This window comes from Eutrema salsugineum, unplaced genomic scaffold, assembly GCF_000478725.1.
Source record: "Eutrema salsugineum unplaced genomic scaffold, Eutsalg1_0 scaffold_2, whole genome shotgun sequence".
NCBI lineage: Eukaryota > Viridiplantae > Streptophyta > Magnoliopsida > Brassicales > Brassicaceae > Eutrema > Eutrema salsugineum.
In genome coordinates this window covers 11,829,452-11,846,286 of record NW_006256829.1, presented here as the reverse complement: position 1 = coordinate 11,846,286, position 16,835 = coordinate 11,829,452, and the positions used below count along the sequence as shown (strand labels likewise).

Below are 16,835 nucleotides of genomic sequence, written 5' to 3'. Positions count from 1 at the left end.
ACTCGACGGTGGAGTATAACACCGATATTTTGAAGACATGTCCAATCTCATACGTGTTACCACATATGAGCTTGCGGGAGGGTATTGGGAGATCGATGAGATCGACCATACTGATAAAGATCCAGAAGATTATGGAAGATCTTAGTTTAGGAAATTTACCTTTATCTCTAAATATATTATTTACATTTATGTTTATCTTAAATTAGGAAAGTTAGGTTTAGCTTATCTCTATATAAGAGAATGCATCTTGTAATATTATTTTTATGAGAGTCTAATATAATTCTTTCTAAACACTTTTGTGTTCTTATTCTCATCAATTTATTATGGTATCAGAGCCTAGATCCAATTCTCATGGATTGTGGTTTTTTGTTTTTCTTTCTATCTTCTTCACGTATGTGGTGGTGCTGAAGACACCAAAGTTGAAGTCTGTTTGTGGCTTATTTTATTATTTCGGCCAATAAATAGTCATGTCAAGGCAATTTGAATTTTTAATTGGCTAGCACAATTGCTAGTTTTTTGGAGAACACGTTCTGAAAATGGTTCTCTTTATGATTTCATGATCCCATATATTACATGTATGGCGATTTTTTATGAGCATGGACCTTTGATTTTGGTTCGTTCATATTTGATGATGTTTTCTGCCCTCTCAAAGACATTCTTTTGATTCAACTTCTTTTACTCGTGAGTTGTTATTTTGCAATCGCGAATTATTTTTAGACATCGCAGTTGCGAGTTTTGTCCTTTCTACTATTTGAAGAACCCTACGACCGGGTATAAACGTCGTTAATGACCTAACAGCTGGGTGTTGAAGCCAATTGACTCGACGGTGGAGTATAACACCGATATTTTGAAGACATGTCCAATCTCATACGTGTTACCACATATGAGCTTGCGGGAGGGTATTGGGAGATCGATGAGATCGACCATACTGATAAAGATCCAGAAGATTATGGAAGATCTTAGTTTAGGAAATTTACCTTTATCTCTAAATATATTATTTACATTTATGTTTATCTTAAATTAGGAAAGTTAGGTTTAGCTTATCTCTATATAAGAGAATGCATCTTGTAATATTATTTTTATGAGAGTCTAATATAATTCTTTCTAAACACTTTTGTGTTCTTATTCTCATCAATTTATCAAATAGTTTGGATTTAAAGAAGCTTAACTATTTCTTAGCAAAGTGGCACGTTTTACCAAATGATTTTATTCTTTTTTCATTCTCAGCGAAAGTATGCCATCTACATTTTGGCTAAACGAGTCTTTTCTGATCCAAGCCAGTGTTCACTCCAATCGAACAAAACCATAAAATGGCATCTAAAGATGGTCCTATGTCCTCGAATACTCTTCTCAAGTTCAGTTTATATTAATTCATTTATCGTCCCAATTCATGGAAAAAACTAAGATTAAGGCGATTATTAGGAAACCCTATTGTGATAAGGGATTAATATATACGAATAGGTACGTACAGCTATAGATAATATAATAGATAGGTTTAATTAACATTTGTGTAGAAATACTTTTTGAGCCTATTATTGCATTACAATTTTAAAATTTAGTTTATTTGTTTTTGGAGAAAAGACAGGTTTCAAGCAATTTCACATTTCTTTTGATATTTTATACATACGCACACTCCATGTGTCACGCAATACATGGACGTGCATATTTTGGAATCCATTGGGAATGGATAAAATTGAAGATTGCTTTTAGACGTGATCGATGAATAATGCAGGTTATCACTTGTGTAGACTTTTCCCAGTTCACAGGTCTCAAATTACCCGTTATTAGTAATTTCCAGTTCTTTAGATTGAGATATTACTATATTGATAACAAATTAACAACTATTCGTACTATCGTTCGAAGATTCAGTCTATGAAACTATGACGACATGACATCATTTACACTTATAATGCTTATACAGCTGATGACTTTTGACACCAGTGTTAAGACGAGTGCTTGTTGGTAATGCGCTAAGAATTTCTCATTGAATAACTTAGATTCATTCAATTCAACCCATTGGAGAGCAGAAATTAAAAAGTCAAAAGATGTATTGATTAGAGATAACTAACTAGTAAGAAATACTGTTATCTATGGAATTATTATTAGTTTGATTTTAATCCAGAAATCATAGTGCTGCTTTATATATCTTCATCTCTAATTAATCGGTATATACATTTTTTTATGGATTATTCATTTTCAAAAAATTGCAATTCTATTATAATAGTGGCTTCAAGTTTTGGATCAAGATTAGATTTGAGCTATGGGCTTTGGCTATAAGGCTAGTATGAAACACTTCACATGGACATTTTTTGTTGCTCAGAAGTCATGTTTCGTTCGTTTCTTCTACGTTTTTCCACGTAGCATGTTGTTGTGGTCAACGAAGAGACGCGATAGTTTCGTAAAAACTAAAAAATCTTGGCGTTCTTGCATTTTACAGTTTCATGAAAAGTCAGTTTTCTTTCATTCTAGCAATAAAGTATGTATACCTTACTATTGCTAAGTTTAAGGTTAGTAGACAAACCAGTTCAAAGCTTATAAATGGTATCACCGTATCAGAAAATAATAAAAAAAAAATATATTGTATTCAGAAAAGCTATCCACAAACATAATTAAATTACATATTGAAAACAAAGAACATAAAATTTTATGGCCCTCACTAGTCATATTTTACTAAGATCGTATTTAATTTTGGGGGAAATTAGAAGCCGAAGATACATTGGATCAACGAGGAGAGGGCTTCTGTATCTTCATCAAGATCTAACTAAAAGCATGTGGTCCTTAATGCGCCCATGACAATCTTAAATCCCATACCTGTCATGAAAGAAACACTAGAAAGTCAAACTTTTGTAAAGCCTTATATATATGTTGTATTCAACCTTTAACAAAAACAAGAGGAGAGCTAGGGACAATGTGGAAGGAGGAGGAAGAGGAGGAGCCACTCAGCCCGATGGCGCGGGTGTTCCAATCGCCGGGCATAGACAACTGCATCGTTATCACAATCGGGTTCAAAGCAAAGATCAATGTTGAGGTCATTCTTGATGACTTGAAGCATAACGTTTCTAAGCATCCCCGTTTCTCTAGCAAATTGGTAACTTGATTCTAACTACCACACCATAGTATGGCCACATATATCTAGGATCGATAGTTTCAAAAAAAAAAAAAAATTCAGTTTTGTTTCCTTTATAATGTATTTCACCAAATGAGAAAACATTCAATACAACATATCAATAAATATGTATATCTGAATAATAAATGATAACCTTTTTTTTGTTCTCTTCGTCTATGTTTCTTTAGTTTTTGAAATTTTCACCGAATTGTTTGGTCTCTTTTGAGTTCATTTCTAGAGAGGAATCATTGTTCTTTACTTGATAAGTTTTCGATCTAATATTGTGTAACTTCACAGTCAGATAATGGTGCAAGATGGATCAAGACCAAGGTCAATGTAGAAGACCATGTATTTGCACCAAACGTGGACCTTGAAGAGATCGGCGAAGATGGAGATGACTTTGTCGACGACTACATCTCACGTCTCACAGTGGTTCCTCTTGATAGATCAAGACCCTTGTGGGATATTCACATCCTCAACGTCAAAACATCTGATGCAGAAGCGGTCACTGTCATAAGATCCCACCATTCACTAGGAGATGGAATGTCTCTGATGTCTCTCCTGTTGGCATCTACTCGGAAAACATCAAACCTCGAGGAATTTCCTACAATGACTACTTCTTCCAAACGGCGTAAAATGGTGTTTCATGGCCTTATACTCACCATTTTTTATGCATCAAAAATGATTTGGAATACCATTGCAGATTTTTTCCTGCTTTTCGTTACAATCTTGTTCTTGAAAGATACAGAAACACCGCTAAAAGGCGGCGTGAGTATACAAAAGAGATTTTCTCACCGAATTATCTCTTTGGATGACCTTAAACTTATAAAAAACGCCATGGACATGGTATGCTACTATATTTGTTCATTATAAGTTTTGAGGGTTCATCAGTTTCTAAGATATATTTGCTTCTTACATTGTGCGTTTTGCTAGACGATCAACGATGTTCTACTAGGAGTTACACAAGCTGCACTTTCCGGCTATCTTAATAGACTATATGGTAAAAAATAGAATTCAATCAATATATATATATATATATATATTTATCCAAAACGTGTGAACTAACCTAACTGTAGAACAATATATATGTTGTATGCGACTCGTATCTATGTTTAACATGAAGTTCTACATGTTTCTTGACGAACAAGGCAAGCAGAACGTAGAGAATGGAGCATCTACATCGAATCGGAACAATCTTCCAAGTAAACTACGATTTCGGGCAGGTGTTGCAGTAAATCTACGGCCAAACATCGGATTTAAGGTTAGAGACTTACAACTCATAATAACAACTGAAAACAAAAAATTTGGTTTCACTAGTAAGATAATATTTTTCATTTTGTATGAAGCCAATGGCAGATATGATGGCCAAGGGTTCAAAATGCAGATGGGGAAACTACATAAGCTTTATTGTTTTCCCTATGTCCATCGGTTTAGAAACCGATGCATTGGTTTATATATCAAAAGCCAAATCCACAATGGACCGGAAGAAGCACTCTTTCCACAGTGCTCTAGTCTATATAGTTACCGGGTTCGTCTTCAAAACGTTCGGAGCTAAGGTGTATAAAGTGATAACTAAAGTGAACTCAAAGTTGCTTTCTTGTGTGTTTTACATGAAATTAATAATATGACACTTTTCTCATTATAGGTAGGAGCAGCATTGTTCAAACGACCTGTGTTGCACACAACAGCGTCCATTTCGAACATCGTTGGTCCCATGGAAGAAATCAGTTTCCATGGCTATCCAATTGCCTACATCGCTCCAAGCTCCTACGGACACTCACAAGTATACATGTTTCTTCTCTATTTCTTTATTGCATATATGTTTATTTTCTTTCGAAAGTTTCTTTCTCATAGATATTTTTTTGGGTTTAATAGCCATTGGTGATACACTTCCTTAGCTACGCGAAGAAGATGGTTATTTCAATAGGAGTTGATCCTACGGTCATACCGGATCCTCACAAGCTATTTGATGAAATGGAAGAGTCATTGCAAGCGATGAAAGCTTCTCTAGGGTTACTCGACGACGTGAGTCATTAGTGCCCATTATTGTAAACTGTAATCTACAGTAACCAGTAATATGAGTGGATTGCACAAAAAGAAAAATGTATTTGTTTGGTATTATATGGTGCTACAAGCTTTCTTATTGCTCTGGTAATATATGTTTGAAGTAAGAATTTTTTTAAAAGTTTATTGAAATGTCAAGTATTGTAATTACCATAGAGTGATCTCATTTCATAAGTTCTTAACAATTATATTGAAGCATGTAGGATAATCCAAGCAAGGATTATTCATGCTCTGAAAAAGCTTAATAAGATAGATAAAAGACAGAGAAAATGAAATAGCTCACTGAGCTTTATTGAATGCAAGGAAAATAAAGATGAGAAAACTTAATTTAGAACACCAAGATTAATAAGATTTGGATTGATATCATATATTTAGGAGAGGAAAACAACTCTCCAAAGGTTACAAATAATGTTCTTCATAAGAGTATATATATATGAAACTACTTGCTTGGAACCCTAACTACAACAAATTATAGACAGAAATTTCTGCATCATATTGTAGATCAAAAGTTAGAAACTGAGAACCATCGGGTGGAAGTAGATATTCTGGGATTTGATATATTTGTCGGATCAACAATTTTCCAATTCATATATATTATGCAATTAACCTGATATCCATTAATTTTTGCATATTCAGCCAGATATCGATCCATTTTATAAAAGTTACAAATTTATAAAAAATTATATAGAAAACTTTGGTCAAAAACAAAAAAAAATATCATATAGAAAACTTTAAAATTTAAAATTGTCCACCTTCCATGCCAAACTTAACATCTAGTCGGTTTAATCTAAATATTTAGATAATTAAGTTGATGTATAAAAATTCACTAAAATATATAAATATATATATATATATAAATATAATCGATATACTACCTATACACATATACATATATATATATACATGAGCTGAGCGTATATGACTCTTAAAATTTTAATATTTGTGATTTATTTTTCTTTTAGCTTATACTTAAATTTAGTTTTCTCTTTGTTTCGTAAAATTATTGTTATCCAGATTTTTCAGATTAAAGAGAAACGGTAAACAAAATCAAAGCAAACCTATGGATATTTTTTTCCTGACCTAATATTTCCTCTATTTTGAACCGATTATTAAAACAAAATTCTCAAGCACATAAACTTCTGAATTTTTTTTATAAGGGTACCAAAAATATTAATTTCCTCCGAGACCCCGAAAATATTGAGTCGTCCTTAATTGGCGCCTTAACTACAAAAGGACTAGCTCGCTGCCGCCATAAATGTGAGTTTCATGATAACTATGTTGTTTACATATGAATATATGATGATGATGATAATTCATAATATATTTTAAAAGTAGGCACATGTACTTTTCATATAGCTTTTGTATAATTGTAAATTTCCAAAAAATAAAATGGACGTTTTGTATGAATTATTAATACTGGTAACCTTTCCTTCGTTACATTTCCCAATATAAGCTTTAGATGACTTTTCAGCGGATGATTTTGATGCACCTTCATCTTCTATTTAAATTCTTGTTTCTATTTTAAATCAATTATTCTTTCGATTTTGGAAACATACTAGATGAGTTAATGTTAAAAAAAAAACATATTAGATGAGTTCTGGTATGTAAAGGAATCATAAAAGATGGTCAATAGTGTAAATGTGTAATACATCACCGATGCCCACATATGTCATTTCCTGTTTTCGTTTGCCTACGTCGGTGACTACAAAGCTAACAAATACAATGGTCCAGTATTAGTGGTGTTTAAAGAGTCAATAAAAAGGTATGTTTTGGTTAGCATGGAAAAAATGTGTCGGCATAAAATAAACATAAGATTTAGAACGGTAGAGAATTTCAATACGGTTTTGCTAATTTTTTTATTTGCTAGAGTATTTAAAGCACGGTACTACCGACAAAATGATCTTATGGATCTGATATGTTTGTACTCACAATCATATGGATGGTATAACATTGTATCGGCTAAACCTCTGGTTAAAAAAAACTAATTAAAAGAGTTGGATCAGGCTATTCGATATCTGTATGGAATAATTTTTGGATACAAGCTTCTTGTCCAAGACCAGCCAAGTGTAAAAGATATAACTATTACCTGAATCTAAGGGTCAATCATCTAGTTGATCCAGAAACAAAAATATGAAACTTAGTTAGATACGATAATTGAGCCAACAGATATGGAACTAATCAAAGGAATGCCAATAAGTAGCATTTACAGACAAAACTTGTCTGGATGGCATTACACAAATTCAGGCTGTTATTCGGTCAAGTCGAATAATTAAATAGAGCAACAATCTATGTATAGTACTTCGGAAATCTCATATGGGCCGGATGTAACTAAACTACAGATACCCACCATAGATAAACCATTTCATGTGGCATATAATATCAGGTTGTTTATCGGTGGCAGCTAACCTAAGAGGAAGATAAATTAGGTTCGATACACAGTGTGCAAGATGTGGAGTAGAGGAGGACAAAATGTCTAGTAGAAAAGAAAACGGTTAATCATGTTATTTTCAAATGTCCACCCGCAATACAAACATGGTTCCTATCACAGATTTCCATGTCTCCAGGCACTTTTCCAATATAATCAATGTTTTTAAACTTTGGTCATTTTTTTTGGAGAATACCAAAAGAGCACCAAAATAGTCATTTCTTTTGGATATTGTGGTATATTTAGAAAGCGAAGAACGATTGGATGTATTCAAAATTAACTCTGAAAATAACAGAAGCAGAAGCGGTTACCTTAGAAGAAGCCCAACAGAAGGATCATGAATTAATAATACTAGCAAATGGCAATTTATTGTTACTTTTTTTACGAGCACGATGATGCTGTTATATTGATAAATCTTCAAGATTAGGTTAGCAAATTTTTAAAGAGAAGGAAGTCAAAAGAATTGTTTTTTCTATTTTTTTCTTACTTTTTTTCTTATTTTTTTTTTTTAAATCATTTTTTGTTTCTTTTAAATTTTTTATTTTTACAATTAATTAATGTTTTGGCATTTTTTTCTTAGTTTTTTTTGTTTCACATAGCTTTTTTTTAAAACAAAAACTCTAATGAAAAAACAAATTCTGCTCATTTTTAATACCAAGACGTCAATTGATTGTCTGCAAAATGTTAATCCAGAAAGTAAACTGCTTTTTTGTTCATAACTATAACTAGATATACAGAAATCTATAATTCATTATTTTTATAACTTAAAAAGATTAGAAAACAAACTCAGATCATCTTATTTTTAACTATATGATTTTTGTTATAACAGATAAAAATAAGATTGAGAACGCTTATATGAAACCAACTACCAATAGAAACATCTAACAAAGTAACAATTATTTATTTATTTATTTTGATTATCTTATTTTTAATTATTTTTATTTTAGTTCAAATTTTGTCACATTTTTTTCGTTATAGAGTTTTCTTATTCCTATTTTTATTTTGTTTATCTAACTTTTTTTTTGAAAAAAATATTAAATTATATTCCAAAAAAAACTGTATCCTTTACATGACTTTAATTAAAGAAATGCAAGAAATAAGAACATTTACTCAAAACCAGAATATTGACTGAAAAACAGAGCATGCGTCACGGTCACTTTTGATCGTTATCCCCGAGAATCAAACCAAACTTCCAATCCATCGAGATATGAGAAGTCACCTACCGCTCGCATTGCACTAATCCGGTTACGCATAGTCTTGTCCAAGGTAGTGATTAAACGCTGTGTCGGCGATGGCGCTGCCCGTTCCCTCCATATCAGTGTTAATTATGGTGGCCTGGAATATATATCTTGCCAAGAATAATCGAGTTTTCCCCAGAGTACCCGACGAGAGAAGCGTCGTGACATCACCCCACCGAACTGAGTAGTGATTCCCAAGTAAACGCCTAGCCATATTCTCCTAAATCTCTGCTGAGAATCTGCATTCGAAAAAAAAGATGTGATCTTGTTTCAAAAGGGTCATTGCAGAGCACGCAAGCTGCAGAGATGCCCGACCCCCACTGCATCATTTTCTCTCCTGTGGACAGACGATCCAGCATCGTTAACCACGCCATGAATGCAAACTTCGGGGTTGCTTTTTTAAACCAAATCATAGAACTCCAACTCTTGCGGATTGTGTTTCGTCTGATATGATGCCAAGTCTGTTTCGATGAGAAACTTGGCCGCTATTGTCTGTTCGCTGCCGAGCCATAGTGATTGGTCTGCAATTTGATTACGCGTCTCTGATGCAGCAAAGATAGCAACTTCTATCAAATTTAGATCACCACGCCTGTGCCGTCTTTTCCGGTGAGTACGCCAAACAGATGCTAATGACGTATGGGCAGAAATCCCAAGAGTAATGAACCCATTGGTTCCTGTGATGTCTATTATACGTCCCAAGGAGCTCCACTCGTCATACCAAAATGAGATGTCCTCTCCATTATTTGCCTTCACACGATGCAGGTCTTTTACAATGTTACGAGTTTGAAGCAACTTTTTCCAAATCCAGGATCCAGATGATGGGATTTCATTGATAGACCATAGAGAATGACCTCTTAAGTGATATCGCTTAATCCACGCTACCCACAACGAAGATTTCGCCGACAGTAATCTCCAGATGAGCTTCAAGCAATATACCGTATTAGCTTCACGCAACGAGCGGATACCCAAACCTCCCTCAGATTTTGGTGTACAGACCTCAGCCCATGATACCTTTGCTTTCTTGCGATTAAGAGAGGGACCAGACCACAAGAAAGCACTGCAGAGAGACTCTATTTCCCTAAGGCATTGTCGTGGAAGATGGAAAGCCGCCATCCAGAAGTTTGTTAAACCAGCTATGACTGATAGTAGAAGTTGTAAACGACCTGCATAGGAGAGGTGCCGCACAGTCCATGATTCTATGCGTTTCCGAATTCCCTCCACCAATGGAGCGTAGTCATCTTTAGTCATTTTTTTGTTCATAAGCAGGAGACCTAAGTATCGTACCGGTAAATTCCCCTAGACAAATGGAAACCGTTCAGCTAGTGATGCACAGACATCTTCTGGCACTCCAAATGTAAAAATGGTAGATTTCTGAATACTAATCTTTAGCCCAGATGCTGCAGCAAACTTCTCGAAAACCTCCATAATTCCTTATATTGACCTTATTTTCCCATCCGAGAAGACTAATAAATCATCAGCAAAGCATAAGTGAGTGAGCCTCATACTTGCGCAATTGTTATGGTTTCCAAAGCGTCCCATTAAGACTGCCCGATCCAACATGCTTGACAAAACATTCATACACAAGACGAAGAGGTAAGGAGATAGTGCACAGCCTTGTCGAAGGCCACGGTGACTTTGGAAATATCCTGCGAGTTGCCCATTGACTTACACTGAAAAAGATGCTGATGAGATGCATAGCTTTATCCAGTGTATGAATTTAGCCGGCATTCCCAGAGCTGCAAGAACATTAAGCAAAAAACCCCACTGAACGGTATCAAACGCTTTGGCGATGTCGATAATCATGGCACACCGAGATGGACTTAAGTCTTTATGATAATCGTGGACAATCTCTGAGGCTATAAGGACATTTTCCACAAGGAGACGGTCTTGAATAAATGCAGACTAGTTTGGGGAAATAACACTCGGGAGAATGCATTTCAGCCGGTTTGCAAGTATTTTAGATATAACCTTGTAGAGCACATTGCAGCATGAGATAGGACGGTAGTCCTTCATTACCTTGGCATCGTTTTTCTTCGGAATCAACGCCAGAATTGTCGAGTTCGCACCTTTTGGGAAAAACCCCAGTCGAAAGAACGACTGCACCGCGATTGTATCGTCACGACCAATAACCGACCAGGAGCCTTTAAAAAACTCTGTGGTGAAGCCATCTGGCCCCGGGGATTTATTATTTGGCATGGAGAAGATCACTGCTCTCACCTCCTCATCAGTTACATCTCAAACCAGGTGATCACATTCCAATGAAGAACTTTTAATTCGCAGCAAATTCGCCAGATCCTCCACTTCGATGCCATGGTAATCAGGTGGAACCTCAGATAAAAACTCACTAAAGTGTCTCTCAGCCTCTGCACTGACCGCCTGCTCCTTTAAAACAGTGCCGTCCTCTCCAATAATCTCTAAGATCGTGTTTTGTGTTTCTCTTATCCGAACAGCTCTGAAGAAAATCTTATTACTCTTGTCCCCCACATTCATCCAGTGAAGTTTCGATTTTTGCTTTAGATATGCTTCCTCCAGGTCATTTAAACGCTCCCATCTCTCAAAAGCTAGAGATTCTGCTTCGATACCCGCCGGGGAGGGGTTTAAAGCGTTATCTTCTTGCTTTTTACGTAAATCCTCAAAAGCTTCCTTAGTTTTATTTGAGAGATTTCCGAATCTTTGCTTTGCCAATACCCGCAAATCCGGTTTCAGGTCCTTCAGTTTTTTAGATAAGCGATGCAACGCCGATGTGGAATGAAAGAGAGCAGGCGACATCTCCCATTTCTTCGCAACTGTTGGTATAAACTCAGGGATCCTTGTCAATGGATTTAGAAATTTGAATGGTTTCTTGATCCTCTGTTGTGAATCATCCAGGTATATTCTGCCTCTCAAATGATCAGAGCAGCCTCCTGCTTCAAAAACACTATAAGACCGTGGAAGATTCATTAGCCTTTCATCATTTATCAGAACTCTATCCAGCTTCTTGTGAACCAACCTTTCACTTCGTTTATTGCTCCATGTGAACCAAGGGCCATGGTGACCCATTTCAATCATGGAACAGTGTGTTGTGACGTCTTGAAAGTCTAAAGAACCCTGTCTGTCCACCGTAGAAATAACATTAGAGTGATCCTCATGAGATAGAATCTCATTGAAATCACCGCAGAGCATCCACTTCTTATCCTTGCATGGTTGTGAACCATGTAACAACTTTATTTCTCTCCACAAATGCCGTTCCGACGCAAAATTTGCAGCATATACAAAAGAGCACACAAAATCCTCATCTTGTCCATCCAAAGATATCAAACATGTGATCATTTTGCCCACTTTTTTGTATTACAGACAACCGCACATCTTTGTGCCATACCACCCAAATCCATCCTAGTCTGTTATACTCATAGTTTGAGACAAGCGACCAGTCCGGAAACACCGAAAAAGCAATATGTACATGCTTGCTTTCCTTTACACGAGTCTCTAAAATGCAGCCGAATTTAAAAGAGTTTTCTCGCACCTAATCTCTCACTACAGAGTGCTTGCATTGCTTATTAAATCCGCGTATATTCCAGAAAAATCCTGTCATTAATGATGAGTTTTTTTGTTATTCTGCTTCTTCTTCGACGGCGATTTATGTCCATTGTTCGTAGACCGTGTTTCTCGAAGGACCAGGTACAAATCTATGCGCAGACTTTGCAACTATATTCAGGGAGATACGGTTTCTCTCTACAGCACCTGCATCGCTAGCGTCAAACTTTTCCTCAAAATTATCTAACTATTCATATAATTGTTTGCAAAATTTCAATGAATCGATTGTCATATTTTTTATTTGAGTTATACTTTTTTTAAAATATGAAATTTATCAAATAACAAAAAAAAACATATCATTAACAGAGGTTGTGAAAACAGATCAAAATGACTAAAAACATCTACAAAAACCGAACCAACATAAGGGCATCTCCATCGACGGTTTGAAGGAGGAGTTCTTCCTTTTTTTGATTTAATTTAAATCAAAAAGCCTGTATTTTTGATGAGTCCGAGTCTTCCAAAGGATTTATGGAACCGATTTTGATGGAGTTCTTCCGTGATGTGGCGTGTTACTATTGGATGTTTTTTCTGTCATCACCTTCTTGCTCTTCTCTCTCTTCGTTTTCTCCAAAATTTTATTTCTAAATTTTATTAATAAAATAATTGGGATGAATCCCACCAGAAGTTCACCAATAATGTTGCTATAAACTTCAATGAAAAAAAGAGAAAAACTATTTTCTCTTTTTTCTTTTTATTTATCTAATTGGTAAAAGGTAAAAACAAAAATTTAACACATGTGATGCAAGTCAAGTTTGAAACCTCAACTTAATCTATCTCAAGTCCAAGGCAATTGTATAGTAAGCAAGTTTCGAATCTACAAAGAAGACTTAATGATTTAGAATAACGTAATAGTCTAGTTCTAACAACGTGGAAGAGGTTGCTAATCCTAACAGCTGAAAACGTAAACTAGATTATGCAAAGGAAAGTAACCAAATGAGCTAATAATAAAGCTAAAGACTTATAAACGGATGAAGATGGAATGAATGCAAAGATGGATGGAAACTATGAATAAAACTAGGTGTAAATGATGTATATACATCCATCAACGTGTTTAAATCTGCTCAATTGAATGACACATATCGCAACTAATTTGATAACTATTTGTGCGATAAGTACACTCAACCAAGTACTTGCGGGTTAACAAATCGGGTTTAAAACTCGTGATAAAATACGGATCCTTGAACCGAATAGGATCCTAGATATTTTGCCTAGCTCTACCTATAAATATACATTGTTTTCGAGGGGGAATAAGCATCTAAGGTACGTAAGAATAAAGTGACAATGACAAACGTGGAAGAGGAGGAGCCGCTCAGTCCGGTGGCGCAGGTGTACCAATCGCCGGGCATAGACTACTGCGTCGTAACCATTATCGGATTTAAAACAAAGATCAATGCTCACGTCATTATAGACGACTTGAGGCATAACGTTTACAAGCATCCTCGTTTCTCTTGCAAACTGGTAGGTAATTAGTAACTACACATAACACATGCACATACGAATGATTTTGCCTTACCTCTGGCGTTTACAAGCATCCTTTTTGCACGTTTTTTCTCTCTTTTTCTTCAATTTAAAATTGCTGGTTTTGAGAGCTTCTCCAGCTAGCCTAGTTAGAATACGGCATTGTTTTTGAGATAGATTGAATTAGCAAAAATGGTCCGAACCTGTTATTAATTTGGGTTTAAAGTAAGTTCATGTAGTAAAACTTTTAGAGCATATTGTAGAAATTTAAAACAAGCTTCTAGTATATAATGGAATGCTTTTTAAAAACGTGAAATCTTTGTGAATATAAATAATAAAAATAGCAAAATTACATGTTCAAAACGTAAAAAATAAAATAAAACTGGACTCTAGTGTGTGATATGGATTGGGATCACACAAAATTATATTTAAATTCATAATTTTGTATAAAAAAGTTAGTAATATCATAATACTTCTTATGTAATTTATCTTCTTCTTTTTTTTTTGCTAAGAACTTTTCGAATTATTTTTAAAAAATTATTTATTATTACAAAGAAACTAATGATATATTTCATATGTTTTCCGGATGTTCTTTTAATTTATGTACATTCAACTAAACTTTGAATCGGACTACTTAGTAAAAAGTAAAAACAAAATACGTAAAAAAATATCATTTGCACAACGTACTTCAGTGAGCAAAGTGCACAAAAGTAACTCTTTAGACACTTTCTCATACGAAAAAAAAAAACAAAAGACACTTTCTCTTTTCTTTAAACTCGTAGAACAACTCGCCAAAAAAAATAATTATAGTTGGGAATTTGGGATTGATACAATGATTGGTCTCTGTTGTGCTAACTCAGGGTAGTGATGGTACAAAATGGATCAAAACCAAAGTAAATATTGAAGACCATGTAGTTATACCTACCGTAGACCTTGAAGAGATCGGTGAAGATGGAGATGGCTTCGTCGACGACTACGTCTCGCGTCTAACGATGATTCCTCTTGATAAGTCAAGACCCTTGTGGGACATTCACATCCTCAACGTCAAAACATCTGATGCAGAAGCAGTTAGTGTCATAAGATCTCACCATTCATTAGGAGATGCAACGTCTCTGATGTCTCTTTTGGTGGCGTGTACACGAAAAACTTCAGACCCCGAGACATTTCCAACTATTCCTGCCTTGAAAAGACGTGAAACAAGATCGTTCGGCCTTAATGACAAAGACTGGTTCACCAAGTTTATATTCGCCATGTGCAATGCATTAAGATTGATTTGGAATACCTCTATAGATCTTTTGCTACTCTTAGCGACATTATTGTTCTTAAAAGATACAGAAACACCTCTGCGGAGTCATACTGGTACAGATAGCCGAAGGAGTATGAAGAGGTTTTATCACCGGGCTGTTTCTTTGGATGACATTAGACATATAAAGAAAGCTATGAACATGGTATGATATAATACCTTTGATTTAACCTAATGCATCAGTATTTGAGAAATTTTAATAGATCATTGATCCCTCTTGTGTGTGCTGCAAGACTATTAATGATGTTCTTCTCGGCATTATACAAGCCGCTCTTTCCCGCTACATGAACGGCCGATATGGTAAATAGTAAAATCTAATACAAACATCCATGTGCATTTTCTTACGTCTAATATTTCTCATGCATGCATGTGTTGTTAATATTTGTAAAACAAGACAAGAGGAATGTCGAGGGTGGAACATCGAAATCAGATACAAGCAATCTTCCGCAAAGAATACGATTTCGTGCAGTTCTTGCAGTAAATCTAAGGTCGGAAATCGGGCTTCAGGTTAGAGATTATTTACATCTCGAATTGAAATCTAACTCAGGGGAAAATATAATTTCTTGTCTCACAAGTAACATACATATATATTGGATTTTGTATGAAGCCTTTGGCAGGTATGATTCATAAGGGCTCAAAATGCAGATGGGGAAACTGCATCAGTTTAGCTGTTGTCCCATTCTTTATCGGTTTAGAAACGGATCCATTGGTTTATCTAACAAAAACTAAATCCACAATGGATCGAAAGAAGAACTCTCTTCAAGCTACTATAATGTATTGGTTTCTTAAGTTGAGCCTCAGTATGCTTGGAGCTAAGGTACATGGAAGTGATGAAATGAACTCAAATTGAATTGTCTATACTTTTCACGGTGATGAAGTTATAAAACACTCTTATCATTATAGGTAGGAGGATTCCTATTGAAACTATTATTTTCGAACACAACCATATGTGTTTCAAACGTCGTTGGCCCTGTCGAAGAAGTTAGTTACCAAGGCCAGCCAATTGCTTACATCTCTCTAAGCGGATACGGACATTCACAAGTAAATATCTATTTCTAGTTGCATGATATATAACTGTATATATTTTTACACACAAAAAAAAATGATAGTTGTAGAAATTTTTGAGAAAGGATTTAGATATAATTGTTTTGAAATTATAATCCCATACTTCTGTCTGTGTTTGATAGGCATTGTTGATACACTTCTTAAGTTACGCGGAGAAGATGGTAATCTCGATAGCTGTTGATCCTAGTGTTATACCGGATCCTCACAAGCTCTTCGATGAAATGGAAGAGTCACTGAAAGCTATAAAAAACAGTCTCTTGGAAAGAGATTTATTCTAGGGCGTAAGAGCATCTGCAGTTGTAGTCTCTCGAAAAGACAAAAAATCCAAGAGAAGAGAGTAAGTGAGATGAGTCTCTCATTTAAGAGACTTTGAAAGATTAATGAGAGACTCATAATCCATATGCCCTTTAGTATTGGTTCAAATTTTATAGAAGTAAAATTTAATAAGAAAACTAAATTTGTTTTAAATATTAATGATATATTGTTGAGAAACTCATTTTTAGAGACTCACCAAGACAGATGGTCTAAGTTAACTATGAGTCTTGTTTGGTCTAAAATGCACTCGTGTTAAAAGTCTTATTTTCGCTTGTCTTAATGGTTATG

At 35.1% G+C, this 16,835-nt stretch overlaps 2 protein-coding genes across 2 annotated transcripts; both read left to right on the top strand.

The window, feature by feature from the left end:
• Positions 1–2,908: 2,908 nt before the first annotated feature.
• On the top strand, positions 2,909–5,143 carry LOC18018910 (O-acyltransferase WSD1). The gene is made up of 7 exons (XM_006401651.1): positions 2,909–3,088; positions 3,404–3,952; positions 4,040–4,106; positions 4,255–4,367; positions 4,453–4,662; positions 4,752–4,889; positions 4,982–5,143. Exons 1-7 carry the CDS (start codon positions 2,909–2,911, stop codon positions 5,141–5,143), a joined length of 1,419 nt encoding a protein of 472 aa, XP_006401714.1.
• Positions 5,144–13,687: 8,544 nt separating this feature from the next.
• On the top strand, positions 13,688–16,510 carry LOC18018909 (O-acyltransferase WSD1). Its single transcript, XM_006401650.1, has 7 exons — positions 13,688–13,864; positions 14,725–15,312; positions 15,401–15,467; positions 15,562–15,674; positions 15,775–15,984; positions 16,071–16,208; positions 16,355–16,510. The coding sequence occupies exons 1-7, from the start codon at positions 13,688–13,690 to the stop codon at positions 16,508–16,510; spliced, it is 1,449 nt and encodes a 482-aa protein (XP_006401713.1).
• The last annotated feature ends 325 nt before the right edge of the window (positions 16,511–16,835 follow it).